We start from the raw sequence: 19,487 nt of genomic DNA, 5'->3' as shown, positions 1-19,487 counted from the left end.
ACATTTACATTATTACAGAATCACTGAATTGGAAGAAACATTTCATATAATTTAGTCCACTCTTCATTTTTCATATGCTAAAAATGAAGTCAACAAAAATCCAGTGATAAGTAAATGACAGAACTAGAATCTAGGTCTTCTCAGTCTCAAATGGTCATCTAAGATATATCACTGATATATCTTATCACTTATTATTATCACTTATTAGTATAAGTAATCCTTATTACTTCTATCCTCTATCAATATTTTATAGTAACTACTGTAAAGACAAAAAGAATTTTCCTAAATGTTTACAATTACCTGAATATTATAGAGATGGTACAAGTATAGAATCACACAGGGGAAAAAATGACAAAATGATCTCACGTTCTCTATAACAATGTCAAATTGTTGAGAAATATTAAACTCAAGTAGAAATATTAAACTCAAGTGAAACATAAGGAAATTCAGGGCTAAATAAGTCTACAAAATTTTATGAAACACTGTAACTCACATTATCCATCTGTTTCCAGCACATGTCAAGATACTGTTGAGCTTTCCGTCCCTCTTGAAGATGCTGAAGATCATAATAACCAAAAACACAAACAGAACAAATAAAAATTATATTTAAATAAAGTCTCAAAAAGGCTTTTCACTTTATTTTTTTCAAGATACTAATTATATAACTATCAAAATTTAATAAGAAATTTTAGTAAAACAAAACTCTCTAAAATACATTTTATAGAATATTATTGAGTATTTTAAATATATCTTTTAAAGACATAATTTCTAAGAAAATAAATGACTGTCTTGAACAGGGGTTGATAAACGTTTTCTATAAAGGATAACATAAATTAGGATTTGCAAGCCATATGGTCTGCTGTTACAAATATTTAACTCTTCAACTCTGTGATGTGATGCAAAACCAGTAAAAGGCAAAACATAAAGGATTAAGTGTAGGTCTCTTCCAAAAAAACTTTATCTACAAGCACTGAAATTTGAATTTCATATAATTTTCATGTCATAAAATACTATTTTTTTCTTTTCAATTATCTGAAGATGTAAAAACCAGTCTTAGCATGTGAGAACCAGGAACAAAAACAGGCAGTAGGCTGGATTTAGGTTATACAGTTTACCAAACCTTAGTCCTGAATCCAAAAGGATCACTAATTAACAAGAGTATCTTGAGATGATTTTAGTTAGAAGAACTACAGTGAAATAGAAAACCAATTTATACTGAATACACATTATTTTAAAGAGCAAAGTATTTTATTTGTGAAAATATTTCATATACTATTATTACTGGATAAAAACAATAATTACCATTTTTCTTTCAGTTTTCAGATCATGAGCATATCTCATTAATTCACCATAAACTCTCTGTGCCATTTCTTCTGCTACTACTTCTCGCTGTCCTGCATAGTCGTTTAACTCGTTCAGGATGTTAAAAAAGGCTACACATGAAGTAAACCTGACAAAAACATATTTAAAAATGGTGAAATTTTTAATTTTCATTACAAATGTTTTTTGTGAGGTATGGATTGAGCCTGACACTTGACAAATTTTAGCATATTCAACCTAAATCTTAGCTACTAGCTCTAAATTAACTTTATATGGAAGGAATCCCGCATAAAGTTCAAGTTGTACATGTTTGTATATCTTCATGTAGTCTTAATTTATACATAAAGGGATATTTGGGGTCAAAAATAATAATACTACTACCTGCAGGTTCTTTTGGCATACTGGAATATCTTAAGTTGCCAATTGACTGGCCTGAGCTTGGGAATGAACTTGGTTGGATTCCTAGGCTTGGCAGCTGAACCTGTTGCAGAGATGATGCGCTGCCAATCACACCCCTCAAACGCATCTGGATGGCTGATCTACAAAACTTTGCTATCAGCTCTGGACACAGGTGCCTATACGCCTGCCCACATCCTGAATGGAAGTGACGTACCATTATGGTTGGCATCAAAGGTGGGTAAGAAGGGGCAAAAATAAAGGTAAAAAAATGTGTGTGGAGGGAAGGAGAGAAACAAAGAGAAACAATGTATTAAAATGTATAGATCGACTTTGAATATACTGCCTAAATACACTTACAGCTGAAGGCGAACAGCTAGGACAGGACTGCATTAATACTAAATCTGAAAATCCTAACAACTGACAATTATACACAAAGTTGTTTAAGTCAAGTCTCTTTTTGTTTCTGCATTTTACAGCCATCCACATATCCCTGTTTAAGACTTCCAAAAGCTCAGAGGCAATTACCCTCCTTTTCATTATCCCTTTAAACCAGTCTACCAAACTGTTTTACTACCTGTAAGAGCAAAAGCAAGAAGCTGAAAACTACAAAATAAATATGGAAAAAATACTCTTTTCTTCTAGAGACTAAATTCCTCAAGTGGGGTTCTAGTCTACATCTTACTTAGAAATCCACACATCAACTATTCTAGAAAATTATTCTCAAGTTTCAATATTAAAGTATTCATTCTTTCATAAACATTGATTTAAAATAAACTCTAAAAAAACCTTAATGAAAAGCTAACAGAGGGACTGGGGATGAGGGTGGGGTGGGGTAGAATGGGGAGAAAAAGGGACATCTGTAATATTCTGAATAAAAAGAAAGCTAACAACATAATATTTACCAAATAAAAATGTGTTTTTAAATTTTTAATATGTAATAATAAACAGGTATATAATTTACCTTGGTTCTTCATCTTTGGAGGAACGTTTGGGACAGTATTTCTTAACCAAATTTCTACAGGAAAAAGATTTTTAAAAATTTATAAGAAATATTGTTGTTGGAATTGAAATATTCTGAATGTTTCCAATTTCATTGAAGAATTTAATGATATAAAACGACTAAGAACAACACGATTTCTACTATCATTAACATAATATATGATCGTTACTTGAGTTTTTAAAAAATACCAACACTTGTAGAAAGAAATGTTATTTCTGTGTTTATATGAGTATAATCATAACAATTTGGCTGATTATGCTATCAGATAAAAAAAGTACTCTTCCCCCCCCAACCCCCTGCTTAGAAGAGGAACACACCTGCACTGCAGGCAGAGAGGGAAGAAAGGGGGGAAAAAGAAAGATAGAAAATTACCCCTGCCTTCCTAACAAAGTTGTCCAGAATTATATATACACAGCATATTCAAGTGAATATAACCCTCACATTCACAAAAATTGGTAATCATCCTATACTTTATCAAGTTCCTCCTACTATAAGGTGTTCAAGTACTATAGATTCTGTTTCTTAATTGACTCTTTAACTTTTTGTGATAATTTTTATAATAAAAGGGGGGAAGTTTTACACAAGGAGCAGCCTCTTCTTCACACTTTTTTATTGCTTTGGATACAAATGTGTGAGGACAGGATGACTGAAGCTAATGTAACATCTTCCACTCATGAATGGGAAGACCAAGAAATTCACAAGAATGCTCTGACATTCTCTAAGCTCTAGAATCCCATTTCCAAACTTCTTCTTGTATGACAGGACTCTTACTTTAAGCTGAATGTTCCTGTAGAACAGCTAAATAAAAATATACAATAGAAAAATATAGCAAAAACTGAAACTCTGAAGAAATTTCTAGGATCAAGATATAGATGTGTGACAAAAAAATAAAAATTTTTAAAAAGCTACTGTTGACCCTGAGAATGAATGTACCTGTTAAAAAGAAGGACTCCTGCCCTAGCCAGTTTGGCTCAGTGGTTAGAGCTTCAGCCTACTGACTGAAAGATCCTGGGTCCGATTCCGTCCAAGAGCACACACCTCAGTTACAGGCTTGATCCCTAGCCCTGGTTGGGGCATGCGCGGGATGCAACCAATCGATGAGTCTCTTTCACATTGCTGTTTCTTTCTCTCTCTCTGTCTGCCTGTCTCTCCCTTCCACTCTCTCTGAAAAGCAATGGAAAAAGTATCCTCCAGTGAGGATTAAAAAAAATAATTTAAAAAATTGAATAAATGTAATTTTGGGGCATCTCCAAAGATTACACTATTATTTATATATACAATATGTGTGATATTCAGCATACCATACTACTGAATTTACATTTAAATCATTGGTTTTAATCTTTTTTATCCATTCTAGTTTTGCCATATTTATATTTATTTTTGGTTTTAGTTAAAATTGTAAAATAGTCCAAAGAATTTCTTAAAACTTAAGATCACTTTTATTAAAACTACATTTTTACAGTTAAATAATGGAGTATAAGATATCTCAAAAAATTTTAAAGGCTGAAAATCATTTCTATACATTTTCAACCTATCAAAATTTAAGGGTCTCTGAGTTCTAATTACTATTTAACAGATGATCAATATCATATTTATTTGTAAAATGGGATGCAAATCATACTACTATCTGTATCTTCTGGCAGAAGGGTAGTATTAGACACCTAAGACTAGGTATTACCCCTTTTCTAAAGCCCTCCCTATACCTAACAGTTAACAGGCTTACGAATTGCCAGATTAGTACAAATGGCCCTATTTATGGGCCTCAGTTAAATGATCCAGAGATAGAAAACAATCTAGCTGGGCCAAAGAGTTCTCTTCCAGGAATTTTTAAATCTTTGGACCCAATACAGCTTTGAGGCCACTATGAGAGCTGAATCCGAGACATAAATCTGGCATTGTTGGTGACTGTGTTTTCTGCCATATGGAGAAAGCCAGTCTGCACTGAAAAAAATAAAGCCAACCCACCAGAGCCAAAAGAAAAAAGAAAAAGACAACAACAAAGGGCTCTGGCTGTGTTTCAGACACTGACTTTTTTCCCTGTGACCCAGCTGCATCAGGCCTTCCAGCAGCTTGACTATTCAACTTCTTAAGCTCAAATAAAAATATCAAATCCATTAAAAAAAAAATCAACAAATAAACTTTTCCTGTTAATAAATTTCCCATTTTATCTAAACTAGCTCAAATTGGGTTTTCCATCACTTAGAGCCATGTATCTTTTCTCATATAAGTGGAAAATTAAATGTAAAAGATATCCACACACAGGCACCACTCCTGCTCACAGCCTCTGTGCCTTGCTCCACTCTCAACATGGCAAAAATGTCCAACCCTACAGAGACCAAGAGGTACACTGAGTCTCTGCTTGCTATTTTCCACAACTATGCTGAGAAGGTTGGTAATGGCCACAAACTCTCCAAGACTGAGTTCCTAACCTTCATGAATACAGAACTGGCTGCCTTCACAAGAAACCAGAAGGACCTGTATCTTTGACATCATGATGATAAAACTGGGTCTCAACTCGGAATCACACCTCGATCTCCTGGATCATAGATTGATGCTCAACTGCTGAGCCATGCCGGCCGTGCTCCAAGATTTTCTTGATCTCACTAGCAGTATGGTGGAATCTGCCATGACTCCTTTACCCATTCCCAGTGGTATATTTGAGGGGCTCTTGGAGCCAACAATCATGAAAAAAATGATTGATATCACTAATCAGTAGAGATAAATGAAAATCAGGACCACAATGAGATTTCTTACACCCATTAGGATGGCTACTATAAAAATAGATAAAAAACAGAAAATAACAAGTGTGAGTAGAGAGGTAGAAAAATTGAAACTCTTGTACATTACTGGTAGTAATGTAAAATAGTTCAGCCACTGCAGAAAACAGTATATAATTCTTCCAAAAAATAACACAGAATTATGATCCAGCAATTCCTCTTCTAGGTATATACCCAAAAAATTGAAAACACAGACTCAAACACATATTTATATGCTCATGTTCACAGCATCATTATTCACAATAGCCAAAAGGCAAAAACCCCCCAAATGTCCATCAACAGATGAATAAACAAAAAGTGTCATATAGATACAACAGAATAAAAAGGAAGGAAATTCTGACACATGCCCAACATGGATAAACTCTTACAACATTACGGTTAGTGAAAGAAGCCAGTCAAAATAATAATAATAATAATAACAATAACTACAACAATGATAACAATACTGTATGATTTCATTTATGAGATACACAGAGCAGACAAGTTCATAAAAACAGAAAGCAGAGACCCAGCCAGCCTGGCTCAGTGGTTGAGCATCGACCTAGGATCCAGGAGAACGAGGTTCAATTCCCAGTCGGGGCACATGCCCAGATTGCAGGCTTAATCCCCAGCAGGAGGTTGCAGGAGGCAGCCGATCAATGACTCTCTCATCACTGATATTTCTCACTCTCTCCCCCTCTCTCCCTTCCGCTCTCTGAAATCAATAAAGACATATCAAAAAAAGATTTTTTTAAATTTAAAAACAAAACGAAAAACACAAACAGAAAGCAGAATTGCTGGGGGCTGAAGGAAGAGGAAAATGGGAAGTTGTTATTTAATAGGTACAAAGTTTCAGTTTTTCAAGATGATTAAGTTCTGGAGATTGGCTGCATAACAGTATTAATATACTTAACATGGCTGAAATGTACACTTAAAAATTTAATGTTGGGTACACACTACCACAATTTTTTAAAATTGTTTTTTAAAAAGGAATTGCTACAAGTGATATTAGAACAAATTCTGAATATATTTGTTTTTTAAAGGGACATGTTTCATCCTCAATTACTATACTTATACTAGTGGCAGATGCTGAAATAGACAGATGACAAGAAGAAATAAGAGGACTTAAATGTTTATGCCTGAGAGAACTAGAAGAAAACCAAACAAGATTCTATGGACATGAAGGTAAACAAAGTTAATATCTATTCTCATTTCTTAAATGCCAGTTCCCAGTTATGCTTTATCTTTAGCATGTCAAAAGGTACAATGTACCTAAATTGTAAATGGGATGATGATGCATGTACGGTATCAGCTTTCTAGTCTATACCCAAAGAATATATGGGACAATTCATTTGCTACTTTAGTATGTGACAGGCATAACAATGTGGTTTCTAGGCAACTGCAGATCTTTCAGAAGAATATTTTCAGGTATGTTCAAGGAAACAGAGAAATTTTGTTCTGCAAATCGATAACTTCTATTTTCCTTCTAAATATTAGATTTTTAAAGAGAACCATATAATACCTTCATAGTCCTAGGTCCAAATAAGCAGCTACATCTGTCTGATTTGCCTATATTTTATATACATATAAGATAATGAAACAAAAATTTACCTCATTTTGCTAACTGCTACACAATTCGAATGGCTACAAAAAATAAATAATTTGGGAATAAAATCATTCAAAGCATTATAAAAGAGGTAAGAAATTAACTAGGTTATTTATACAGCCAACACCATTTAACAACCAAATTACTTTTTTAGCTGCTTAAACAACATAGTCTTTAAGTCCTTTTCATTGGAAAGCTGGCTATCAAAATATTTAACACAACTGGTTAGAAGTTATTTTCTTTCTTAAGAGCTTTATGTTTGTCCGGCCAGTGCGGCTCAGTTGGTTGAGTGTCCTCCCATGCACCAAGAGGTCACTGGTTAGATTCCTGGTCAGGGCACATGCCTGGGTTGTGGGCTTGATCGCCCAGTAGGGGACGTGCAGGAGGCAGCCAATCAATATTTCTCTCTCTCAACAATGTTTCTCTCTCTTCTCTCCCTCTCTCTTCCTCTCTAAAAACAAACAAACAAACAATAAAAAAATATATATATATATTTTAAAAGAGCTTTATGTTTTACTTGTTAGGTTCTGCTTCATCATTTAACCTAAGAAAATATATACAAAAATCAGGAATAGGCTTTGCAATTCTTGTTAAGGTGACAGGCTTGAGTCACCTTTACTAGTAAAGTGGTAGAGTTCACTGGTTGAATTATTCCACAAGTTTACTGTTGGATGCTACTACAAGGCAAGTACTGTACTCTACAATCTTAAAAATACCATGGCAACAAAGATCATCAAATTCCTGTGAAAATGAAATGAGACAGCTGCATATATAAACTGAACACGCAAAACCCAGTTGTAGATTAGTAGTTTAGTGCATAATTAACTGGGGGGGTTAGGGGGGATTTCAGGTCTTTTTAGGTATAAAAGAATGAAATGAGAAGAAAAAAAAGATTAAATATTCTGAAAACTATGTGAAGTCCAATCTAAACATATCATTAAAATACAGTTATATGACAGTAAAGAAAGCTTCTCTAATTTCCATGCTGTTTCCTCTTCTCTGATAAATCAAGAGAAAATACCTAATTGAGTTAGAAGAATATTAAAGGCAAGAATCAGAGAGAAGTAAAGTAACTTTAGGTTATTCCTAACTCCAATTTAGAACAGGTTATAGGAATAATAAAAGTAAAAGGTATTTGTCTTAAATTCTCATAACTAAAAATTGAACACTTTCTAAATGAGACTTTAAAAACACCCAGAAGTATTCTTAATGTCTCTTAAGAAGAAAATTAAGATAACTGGGGCTCTTAAAAGGTTCATTTTTACCTTCCCTCATGAGAAAAACATTTTCTTAAAAGGAAGGGCTTCTAAATTATTAACCATTTTTTATCTGTTCTTATCTTTATGGAAAAAATACAACTAGACCTAAATTTATGATTAACATAATTTATATTTTAATCAAATTTCTAAAATTATTACATTATAAACAGATGTGTTAGTTGGAAAGAGTATGTTATCAGGTGTTTAGATAACTTCTTTCCTGTAGTAAAATACTTTAAAGACCTAAAAATGTCTCTGTGATACTAGACACCGGTGATAGGAAAAAATCTTCTTGAGTACAGAATTATTGATTGTTCCTATGCTGAGAGGCAGCATAATGTAATAATAGCAAGAGCCCAGACTCTGTAGCCAGATTTGAATCTAGCCAGCTCTATCTTCACCTCTCTATAACTCAGTTTCCTAATATATAAAACAATACTGACAGACATCGAACTAAAAAGTTTTGGCACAGCAAAGCAAATCATCAACCAAATGAAAAAATGAACTACTGATTGGAGAAGATATTCACCAATGATATATCTGGTAAGAGAATAATACCTAAAATTTGCAAAGAACTCATACAACTCCACACCAAAAACAAAAACAAAACACAATCCAATTTAAAAACGGGCAAAGGACCTGAAAAAACACTTCTCTGAAAAGGACAGAGACATGTGAAAAGATGCTCAATATCACTAATCAGAGAAATGCAAATTAAACGACAATGAGATATCATCTCACACACCAACAAGAAGTGTTGGTGAGTATGCAGAGAAAAGGGAACCCTTGTGCACTGTGGGTAGGAATACAGATTGGTACAGTCTTCTAGGGAAAAGTATGAATGCTCCTCAAAAAACTAAATCAGAAATGAAAGAGAAGTAACTGACATCAAAGAAGTACAAAGCATTGTAGGAAAATATTACAAACAACTACATGCTAACAAATTGCATAATCTGGAAGAAACTGGTAAATTCCTAGAAACATAGAATATTCCAAAACTAAATCAGGAAGAATCAGAGAATATGAATAGACAGATTACAACTAGTGAAACTGAAGCAGTAATAAAAAAAACTTCTGACATACAAAAGCCCTAGACTGATGGCTTCTCAGGTAAATTTTACCGAACATTCAAAGAAAAGCGAACACCTATCTGTCTCAAACTATTCCAAAAAGTTCAAGAGGAGGGAAGACACCCAAGTTCGTTTTATGCTGGGAAGACACCTAGCATTATCCTAATTCCAAAACCAGATAAAGACATGACAAGACAAAGAAAGTAAATTATAGGCCAATATCCCTGATAAACAGAAATGCTAAAATCCTCAAAAACTGGATCCAGCAATACATTAAAAAGATCATACACCATAATCTAAGAATGCAAGGTTAATACAATATTCACAAATCAATAAACATGATATACCACATAAACAAATTGAAGCATTAAAACCACATGATTATATCAATTGATAAAGAAAAAGCACTTGATAAAATCTAGCACCCATCTATTAAAAACCTCTTAGCAAAGAGGGAATACAAGGAATATACTTTAACATAATAAAGGCCATATATGACAAACCCACAGCTAACATCATGCTCAACTCATACGAAAACTGTTTCCCTGAAGATCAAGAACATGACAGGGATACCCACTTTCACCACTCTTATTCAACATAGTACTGGAAATCCTAGACACAGCAATCAGACAAAAATAAGAAATAAAAGGCATCTAAATTGGAAAGGTATCATGTCACCACTATTTGCAGGTGACATGATACTGTGTATAGAAAACCCTAAAGATTCCACCAAAAAACTACTAGAATTGATCAATGAATTCAGTAAAATAGGATACAAAATAAATACGCAGAAATCAGTTGCATTTTTATACACCAATAATGAAATACCAGAAATAGAAACTAAGAAAACAATCCATTCACAATTGCCTCAAAAAGAATAAAATACCTAGGAATAAATTTAACCAACGATGTAAAAGACCTGTACTCGGAAAATTATAAGACACTGAAAAAAGAAATTGAAGGTACAAATAAGTGGAAGCATATACCATGTTCATGGATAGAAAGGATTAACATCATTAAAATGTCTATACTACCCAAAGCAATCTACAGATTCCTATCAAGATACAATGGCATATTTCACAGAACTAGAATATTCCAAAAATTTACATGGAACCATAAAAGACCTCGAATAGCGATCCTGAGAATGAAGAATAATTTTGGAGGAACCATGCTACCTGTTATCAAACTACACTACAAGGCCACAGTAATCAAAACAATATGGTACTGGCATAAAAACAGAAATATAGATCAACAGAACAGAACAGAGAGCCCAGAAATAAGCCCATGCCTCTTTAGTCAATATTTGACAAAGGAGGCAAAAACATACAATGGGGTAAAGGTAATCTATTCAATAAATGGAGTTGGAAAAATTGAACAGATACATGCAAAAAAATGAAACGAGACCATACATAAGAATAAACTCAAAGTAGGTTAAAGACTTAAATATTAGACTCGAAACCATAAAAATCCTGGAAGAAAACATAGGCAGTAGCCCGGTCAGCATGGCTCAGTGGTTGAGCGTCAGCCCATAAACCCAGAGATCACAGTTCGATTCCAGGTCAGGGCACATGCCTGGGTTTTGGGCTCGATCCCCAGTAGGGGGCATGCAGAAGGCAGCTGATCAATGATTCTCTTTCATCATTGATGTTTCTATCTCTCCCTTTCTCTTCCTCCCTCTGAAATCAATAAAAACATTAAAAAAAGGAGAAGGAAGAGGAGGAGGGGGAAGAGGGAGGGAGGGAGGGAGGGAGGGAGGGAGGGAGGGAGGGAGGGAGGGAGGGAGGGAGGGAGGGAGGAAGGAAGGAAGGAAGGAAGGAAGGAAGGAAGGAAGGAAGGAAGGAAGGAAGGAAGGAAGGACAATCCACTGAATGGAAGAACATATTCGCTAATGATACATCTGGTAAGGGGTTAATGTACAAACTTTATAAAGAACTTATAAAGCTCAACACCAAAAAAAAAAAAATCCAGTTTAAAAATGGGCAAAGGACCTGAATAGACACTTCTCCAAAGAGAACATACAGGTGCCCAATAAACATATGAAAAGATGCTCAACATCACTAATCATTAGAGAAATGCAAATCAAAACCACAATGAGATATCATCACACACCTGTCAGAATGGCTATCATCAACAAATCAACAAGTGTTAGTGAGGATGTAGAGAAAAGGGAACCCTCATGCTCAGTTGGTGGGAATACAGACTGGTACAGCCACTGTGGAAAGCAGTATGGAGATACCTCAAAAAATTAAAAATGGAACTGCCTCATGACCCAGAAATTCCACGTTTGAGAATTTATCCAAAGAAACCCAAAACACTAATTCAAAAGAATAAATGCACCCCTATGTTCATTGCAGCATTATTTACAATAGTCAAGATTTGGAAGCAGCCCAAGGGACCATCAGTAGATGATCAGATAAAACAGCTATGGTATATTTACATAATGGAATACCATTCAGTTGTAAAAAGAAATCTTACCCTCTGTGACAGCATGGATGAACCTGGAGACCATTATTGCAAAGTGAAATGAGTCAGTCAGAAAAAGACAAGTACTGTATGATTTTACTTATATGTGAAATCTAATGAACAAAATGAACTATCAAGCAAAACAGTGGCAGACTCATTAGAGAGCAGGCTGACAGATGTTGGGGGTGGGGTGGAGGGAGTGAGCAAAACAGAATACAAAAAAGAAAAAACTTTAAAAAAAAAAGGTATCTGGAGAGATTTCTGCTCTGGTTAAGATAGGAGTAGCTTTTAGGCTTCCTACCATCCAATCTATTTCTCTTCTAGTATACCATCCTGCCACAGTTGAACCAAAAAGAAATGGTGTTGGGTGGAAGGTAATATAATTTCACCTAACAATCTCTATGACAGCACTTAATACCATAATTATTTTTACCAGAAAGGAAATAAAATTACACACCTATCATGTTATATAGAGCTTTTTTTTTAACTTAGAATTTAGTTACTCTCTGCCATACAAATACAGTAAGATTATTACTGACTGAATTCTGTTTTTTATGTCTGCAAACATAAAACGCTCTACCATGTTATCTGAAATTGCCCTTTATCATCAATCAAAATGGAGATTACTCAATTGTGGATAGCTATGTACCTTCTATTTATTCCCATGCTCAAACCACTACCAAAATCAAGGTAAAATTAAACCAAAGCCATCAAAACAGACAAATAGAAGAGAAGAAAATAAACTGGAGATACCAAAGGTTGAAAAATTTTAGTATCTTGCAGTACAGGGTGGAGCAAAAGTAGGTTTACAATGTTCGTATGGAAAATAATACAACAATAAATAAATAATAATACAAGAATAAACTCTGTTTCCCATACTCTCAACTGTAAACCTTCTTTTGCCCCACCCTGTATGTTTAAAATGTAAATGTTTAACATTCTGAATATAGTTATTATTTAGGAGGGAAAAAAGCTGCCTACTATGAAAAAAATTGTCCTCTGTAGTAGCATAAACAGGAGGGAGTTAACCAAAAGAATTTTTCCCATTAAAGAAGAGGAAATAAACAAGGCAAACCTATTCCCTTTGGTCAAAAGAGATACTATAAAGAGCAGCTGATAATCACTAAGTGTTCATCCAAAGCAGCAAATCTCAATGTAAAGGGGAGGGAATGGGTGGTCTGAAGTTATACATGCCTCTTCGCAATTAGTCCTTATTGGAATTTCTCAACATCTTCCAGTAACTTAAAATGTAAATGTTTAACATTCTGAATATAGTTATTATTTAGGAGGGAAAAATAAAGAGAGAGCAAGTGAGAGCCCTTGTTAGGATGCTGGGACACACACACACAAAAAAAAAAAAGGAAGAAAAGATGCAAATCACTGATCTAGGGCTTCGGTACATCATAAACTCTACTTTCTTAGTGCAGAATTGTATTTTTCATATAATATAATTGGGGGTTCTAGCCACCTTTGCTTCAGTGAAGTGGTGTTCTAATATCTTTTTGCAAGTAAAAATTATGATTATCATCAATCACAAAACACAGAGAAAGGCAAAAAAGTCTGCCATTTGATTAGAGTCCTGTTACTTTGGTGAAACCTTGGTTGTCCCGAAACCCTTGAAGCCTGAGTTATTCCAGACAGTTAAATATTCCAGACTGCTGAAGTTTTACTTTAAAAATTACCAATTTTTATTTTATACCTTGTTGTAAGATTCTCTTTTGAAGTATACCACATTCTTTGCTTAAAAACAAATGTTGTAAACTATAAAAACAATACATAATTGTTGAAAAGACTTCAATAATTCAAAAGTATAAGTAAAAAAGTTCCTTCCCTTACCATCCCCACTCCTATTCCCCAAGGGGTGACTGCTACTGCTATAAAACAATTTGAGTGCATGAGAATACATACAAACTTTATACATAATTGTATCCAAAAACTGGAGTAAGCAAGCAGATTTGCTATACATTCAGTTCTGCAACTTGCTTTTTACATTAATAGATTAAACATCCTTTTAAGTTTAAATATGATGGTATACCTGATTTATTTAAACTGCATATTCCACAGTATTTTTCATCATTCCTTTACTGATGTGTACTTTTAGGCTGGAAATTTTTTTAATCTGTTTTTTGTAATATTTTATTTTTTAAATGTGTTTTTATTGACTTCAGAGCAAGGAAGAGAGAGGAAAAGAGAGATAGAAACATCAATAATGAGAGAGTCATTGATCAGCTGCCTCATGCACACCCCCTACTAGGGATCGAGCCCACAACCCGAGCATGTGCCCTGACAGGGAATCGAACCTTGATCTCCTGGTTCATGGGTTGATGCTCAACCACTGAGCCATGAAGGCTGGGCTGTTTTTTATACTATTTTAATATTTTCCTTTATTGTTTGTCATTTCACACTGCCATCACTGTATTGCCTATAGCCATTTCTTCTCCTCGCTTCTATTGGAAAACTTGGAATCCAAAGAACTAAGGTGCTAGAATTGAGATCAAATTAAAAATTAAATTAGGAAAAATGTTTTGTTGTTCACAGGTGAATACAATTTGATTGCTATTGTGACTTCTCAGAGGTCCTTATTGCTCCTAGATTCTTGAGGAGTAAAGTTTCCAGATTGTAACTTTTGGATAGGTGAAATATCATCACTATTATTATTATTACAGTAATAAGTTCTCTGTTTATATTCTCAAATGGGAAATAACTGCTTAAAAAAAAAGGAAGCAATGGATGAGGAAATTAACGTGATGCCACTCCTTCAATAAATGTCATAATAATAGTATGTGCATCATTATAAAAATATTATAAATAATCTATTCATCATATTTGTCTAATTCCATCCCTAAACCCAGTAGGTTGTATAAACCACTACTATTGTAGAGGACACATGGTTTATCATGCAACTATCACCCCCTTTCTTCTGAGATCCACTACCTTAAATTTCTTTAGGACAACTATCCCTCCCCCATTATTAGCTATGTCATTCTAATTATTCTCATCTCAGTGAATTGTTCAGGATATGCATATAAACTAAACATAGTCAGCATGACAAAAGGAGAAATCTTTACTGGGAATTCTGGAGAAAAGAAACTGATACAAGCTTGCACTCTGCATTCCTTCTATCACCCTCCTCTCCCTTCACTTTCTTCTTTCCCCCTTCCCTATCATCTCTCCTCCCCCAAATGCACAATAGAGAAAACCATCATTCTTTGTCAGGATGCAAGAATATAAAGATATGTAATCTAGAGCTAAGAAGGCAGAAGGGATCGTACTAATGAATGGAACCTGAGGATAAAGGCAACAAGGGGAAGCAGAATCCAGAAATGGAGCCTGGACACATTTGACCCCAGAATCAAAATATGCCTAGAATTATTAGCGATGTGTGCCTGTTTAGGTAGGATTTTCTGTCAGTTGCAATATAAAGAATCCTAACCCCTATCCCTAGAACCTCATACTGATCTGTGTCTAGTCTTCAGACTTCAAGTACCATTTCTACTGAATAAGTTAAAGCAAAACTACTTGTCAAGTTGTGGTCCAACAATGATCTTCTGCTTTAACAAAATCTTGAAATTAATTCCATTTGTTTTAAGACTAAAATTTTCCCTTTAAAACATTTATCTTCTAACATATATTCCAAAATCACTTCCATCAATAATATATATGATTTTTGACAGAAACTCAGCTCAGCACACTCAATTTCCAAGTCATAGAAACTCTAAAAAAATGAGAAACTGAAAAAATTTTCAATGCTTTAGAAAGATTACTAAAGCAAAAAAACTACAAAGAAATAAAACTGTCAAGTACAGAATTTATACCAAGGCATTTCTTTTTCCTAGCATTTTTGCTTCCTGATTTTAGAATTTTAAGTATCTTTCTGGAATGAAAGATACTTATGATTTAATTAAATAGATCATCAAAACAAGCCAGTTATCTAATTCAATCTATTTCAATGAAAAACAAAATTTAACCACTAGTGTATCGCATTTAGCTAACACCCAACTTTTTTTTTTTGGTTAATCCTCACCGGAGGATGCTATTTTTTCCATTGATTTTTAGAGAAAGTGGAAGGGAAGGAGAGAGGGAGCAGGGAAAGAGAAAAGAAAGAAACATTGATGTGAGACAGACACATGGATTGGTTGCCTCTCACACATGCCCAGACTGGGGGCAGGGATCAAACCTGCAACCCAGGTATGTATCCTTGACCAGCAATCAAACCCGTGACCCTTTGGTGCGAGGGCCAATGCTCTAACCACTGAGCAACACCGGGCACGGTACCTCCAACTATTTTAACATGTAATTTTACTTCAGAGAATTGGAAAAAAAACTTAACTTACCTCAATTGTTTCGCATAGTTCTGTTCAATTTCTATCCTCTCTTTAACAAATTTGGCATATCTTTCCAAGAAGTCAATTCCCCATTGCGTATGCTTGTCTAAGCTGTCGAACTGATCCTAGAAAAGAAGATAAAAGCACATTGAAAAGTCTAATTTTATCCACAATTGCTTTAACTACGTTCCAATATCTGTCCAGAGAGGCAATGAGGTAAAAAAGGAAAAACCTAGGCTCTTCTGCTGGTCCCACTGCATCCTTAAGACAGAGACAGAAACAGGTTCCTCAACATAAATCATGCTGCTTTACCCCTGAACACTGTTATGCGGTGGTTCTCCCTGGCTGCAACACCCTCTCCTAGTCACCTTTCTGCACTCTGATTCCTCCTCTGAGATTCAGTTCAGGATACTCAGTCCTCCAGAAAATGGCCTTAAACTCACAGACTGGGATAAGTGGTGTTGGCCTAGGTCCCAAGGCTCCCTAAAAATTACTATCTTATTCACTTGCCATACTATATTGAGGGCAGGAACCATGTATTACTCAACTCTGAGTTGCCCAGGCATAAGCACCATGCATACCTGACACCACAGCAGGCACTCAATGAAGATTTGTTTAGCTGAACAGAATCAAGTATTAACTGGGTTCATAATTCTGGGCTCTTAATTCTTGGGCAAGTTACCAAGGTGATTTGAACTTTTTCCATCTTAATATGGGAGTCCCATTCACCCACCTCAATAGGATTATACTGATGTGATTAAGTGTTCTAAAATGCAGTATGCACAATACTAATACAATGCCCTATAAGGCTCTTACAATTCTCAAAAAATATTCCTTTCTACCTGTTGCCCGAGAAACCATCATTTCTTATCCCTTAAGAATAATTTTCAAATGAACTAATAACTTGGAGCTCTCTCCCATATCTCAAGACTACAATACTGCTAAAATAGTCAAATATCACCTCTTTCTATATTAGTTGTTTTTCTTCCCTAAATCACCCATGGTTTAATCACATTTGTTATTTTACAAGTGAATTTCCAAGTCTTTGTTTTTTATCTCTTTCCTTATCCTTATTTCCCTAAATCATTTTAAAATTCTACTGGTAAAAGTAAATACTCTCTAAACAGCAGAGATACAATTTATCTGCCTATCATAGTTTGGTTTTACCACTCTAATTCTATTCTTTCATGCAACTTTTACATTATCATTTGGTTTCCTAAGAAGACTTGAAAACAGCAAGAGGATGCACTGCTCAGTAAACTTAATTGGTCTATTAGTAATATGTCCCATTAAAAATTGGAATTCTCTTTCAAATTTAAAAACTCTCAAAAAAACACTGCAAAAAAAGAATAGTCTGAAGTTGAAATAATCATCCTTCATTTTTCTGAAATGCTTCAGTTTCTTGGTATCATTTTCATCATATCTTCTAGATGAAATCTCCAAATATTTTATAACAAACCCCTCCCCTATCAGTAAAAAATCTGAACAAATACTTCTATTATATGTATAATTCTAAATTATACACACTAAACTATTAAGATATGTAATTATAAAGTCCACACAAAAAATGAAAATGAAGTAAACATTATTTTTAAAGAATATTTTTACTTATTTAACAAGCAAAAGGCTTTGGGCCATGACTTTTTAAAATATTAACAACAATTTTAGTGAGAGCAATGACTTGAATATGACCCATTTTTCTAAAATCTTGGTTTAATACTTAAAGGCAAAGCAATCTGAAGGCCTTGTCTCTAAACTGTAACATTTAGTTTCTAGTGGTTGTCACAGCTGGGAAATAAATGACACCTCACAAAAATATAAAGAGCTAAGTGGAAAAAGTTCCCTGTTGACTGTATTTTTCAATTCCTTTTATCAACCTCATCCACCAATATGGAAAGGTTTTTGTTAAAATTTGTTTATGTTAAAATATGCTAATAAGTCTCCTTGATGTCAGTCTGTGATTTTTACAAACTAATCAGAAACAGTGCATCTTTGCATTTTTAACAAATAGGTTCAAACTTCACTAAAACTGACTGTGGTGTGATTTTATGTGTCAATTTGGCTACCCAGATATACGGTCAAATATTATACTGAATGTTTCTGTGAACGAATTTTTTGGATGAGATTAATATTTAAATTGGTGAATTTGAAACAAAGCATATTACCCTCAATAACGTAGGTGGGCTTCATTCATCCAATCAGTTGACGGCCTTACTAGAACAAAGACTGACCTTCCCCCTGAAAGAGCAATACTGCCAACTGATTGCCTTTAGACTAGAACCGCAACTCTTCCCTAGACTTACACTGCAGAGTTAGGATTTGTCAAGTTTGCAAAAGCCTGTGACCCAATGCTTATAAATCAATATCTATCTATTTATTTACACACACACACACACACACACACACACACACACACACACACACGTTGGTTCTGTTTCTCTGGAGAACTCCAATACATTAACTTTAAAACAAGTAAAAAATTTGTTTCCAAGTGTTTTAAGTGGGCAGATATAATATTTGTAGGTGAAACACATCATTTTCAGCAACAAAATTATATAATGTTGGACGCATTTCCAAACATTCATCATCAAAATGCTTTCTCCATAGCTCAGGTTTCTTTGGAAAAGCAGCTAATTCACTCACTGTTCACTCACTATTAAAATTCCCCTTTTATCTTGAGGGGACAAATTAAATTTTCTCAAAAACACCCACTAGGAAAGTATATTACTAACAATCACTTTAATTAAAGGTCAACAAATTTGAAACAAAGATTTTCAATGAGCCCTTCTCCATTTCATTTGGAAATACTGTAAAAAGTCTACCTACTATACCTTAAAGATTATTTTTATAAAATTAATCATAATAAAAATATGTTGTAATATTCTATGGACTTCTGGCTTTAATTTTCTTTGTTTACCTAGAAACGATGAAGTGAATAAATTGCAACCATATCCCAATTTCCTTTTTAAAATTCTAGTCAATGTACTGCTTTCTTCATGGTTATTTCATAATTTTTTTCATACAACACTCACTGTTCAAGTCATTCAAACAATGTTTTGACTCCGGATCTAATTTTTTTCTAGTACAACACATCATTATTGGTAAATAAGCTTAGTAATTAATGTTTACTAGTAAATAATGGTTCCAGACCCTTCATTTTATAAATATGGAAGCTGATGGCACGAATGCTCAAGTGATTTGCCCATAGCAAGCTGGCAACCAAAATGGGTTGGGGCCAAATAGATTATCTCTTAAAATTACAATATTTTATATTTTTAGTATCCAAATG

General features: G+C 34.3%; 1 protein-coding gene across 3 annotated transcripts in view; it reads right to left on the bottom strand.

Annotated features, from left to right (window-relative positions):
• FNBP1L (formin binding protein 1 like) overlaps positions 1 to 19,487 on the bottom strand; it is an 88,425-nt gene that overhangs the window by 33,445 nt on the left and 35,493 nt on the right. For all 3 annotated transcript variants that reach the window (XM_081144183.1, XM_081144184.1, XM_081144182.1), the window contains exons 2-5: positions 16,208 to 16,323; positions 2,681 to 2,734; positions 1,303 to 1,450; positions 494 to 556 (exon numbers count right to left, since the gene is read on the bottom strand). In XM_081144183.1, the coding sequence (XP_081000309.1) occupies positions 494 to 556; positions 1,303 to 1,450; positions 2,681 to 2,734; positions 16,208 to 16,323 (381 nt within the window). The remainder of the gene's footprint in view (positions 1 to 493; positions 557 to 1,302; positions 1,451 to 2,680; positions 2,735 to 16,207; positions 16,324 to 19,487) is intronic.

Source organism: Miniopterus schreibersii (assembly GCF_964146895.1).
Source record: "Miniopterus schreibersii genome assembly, chromosome: 8".
NCBI lineage: Eukaryota > Metazoa > Chordata > Mammalia > Chiroptera > Miniopteridae > Miniopterus > Miniopterus schreibersii.
The sequence above is the reverse complement of the archived record's forward strand: the minus strand, read 5'-3'. Positions and strand labels throughout refer to the sequence as shown.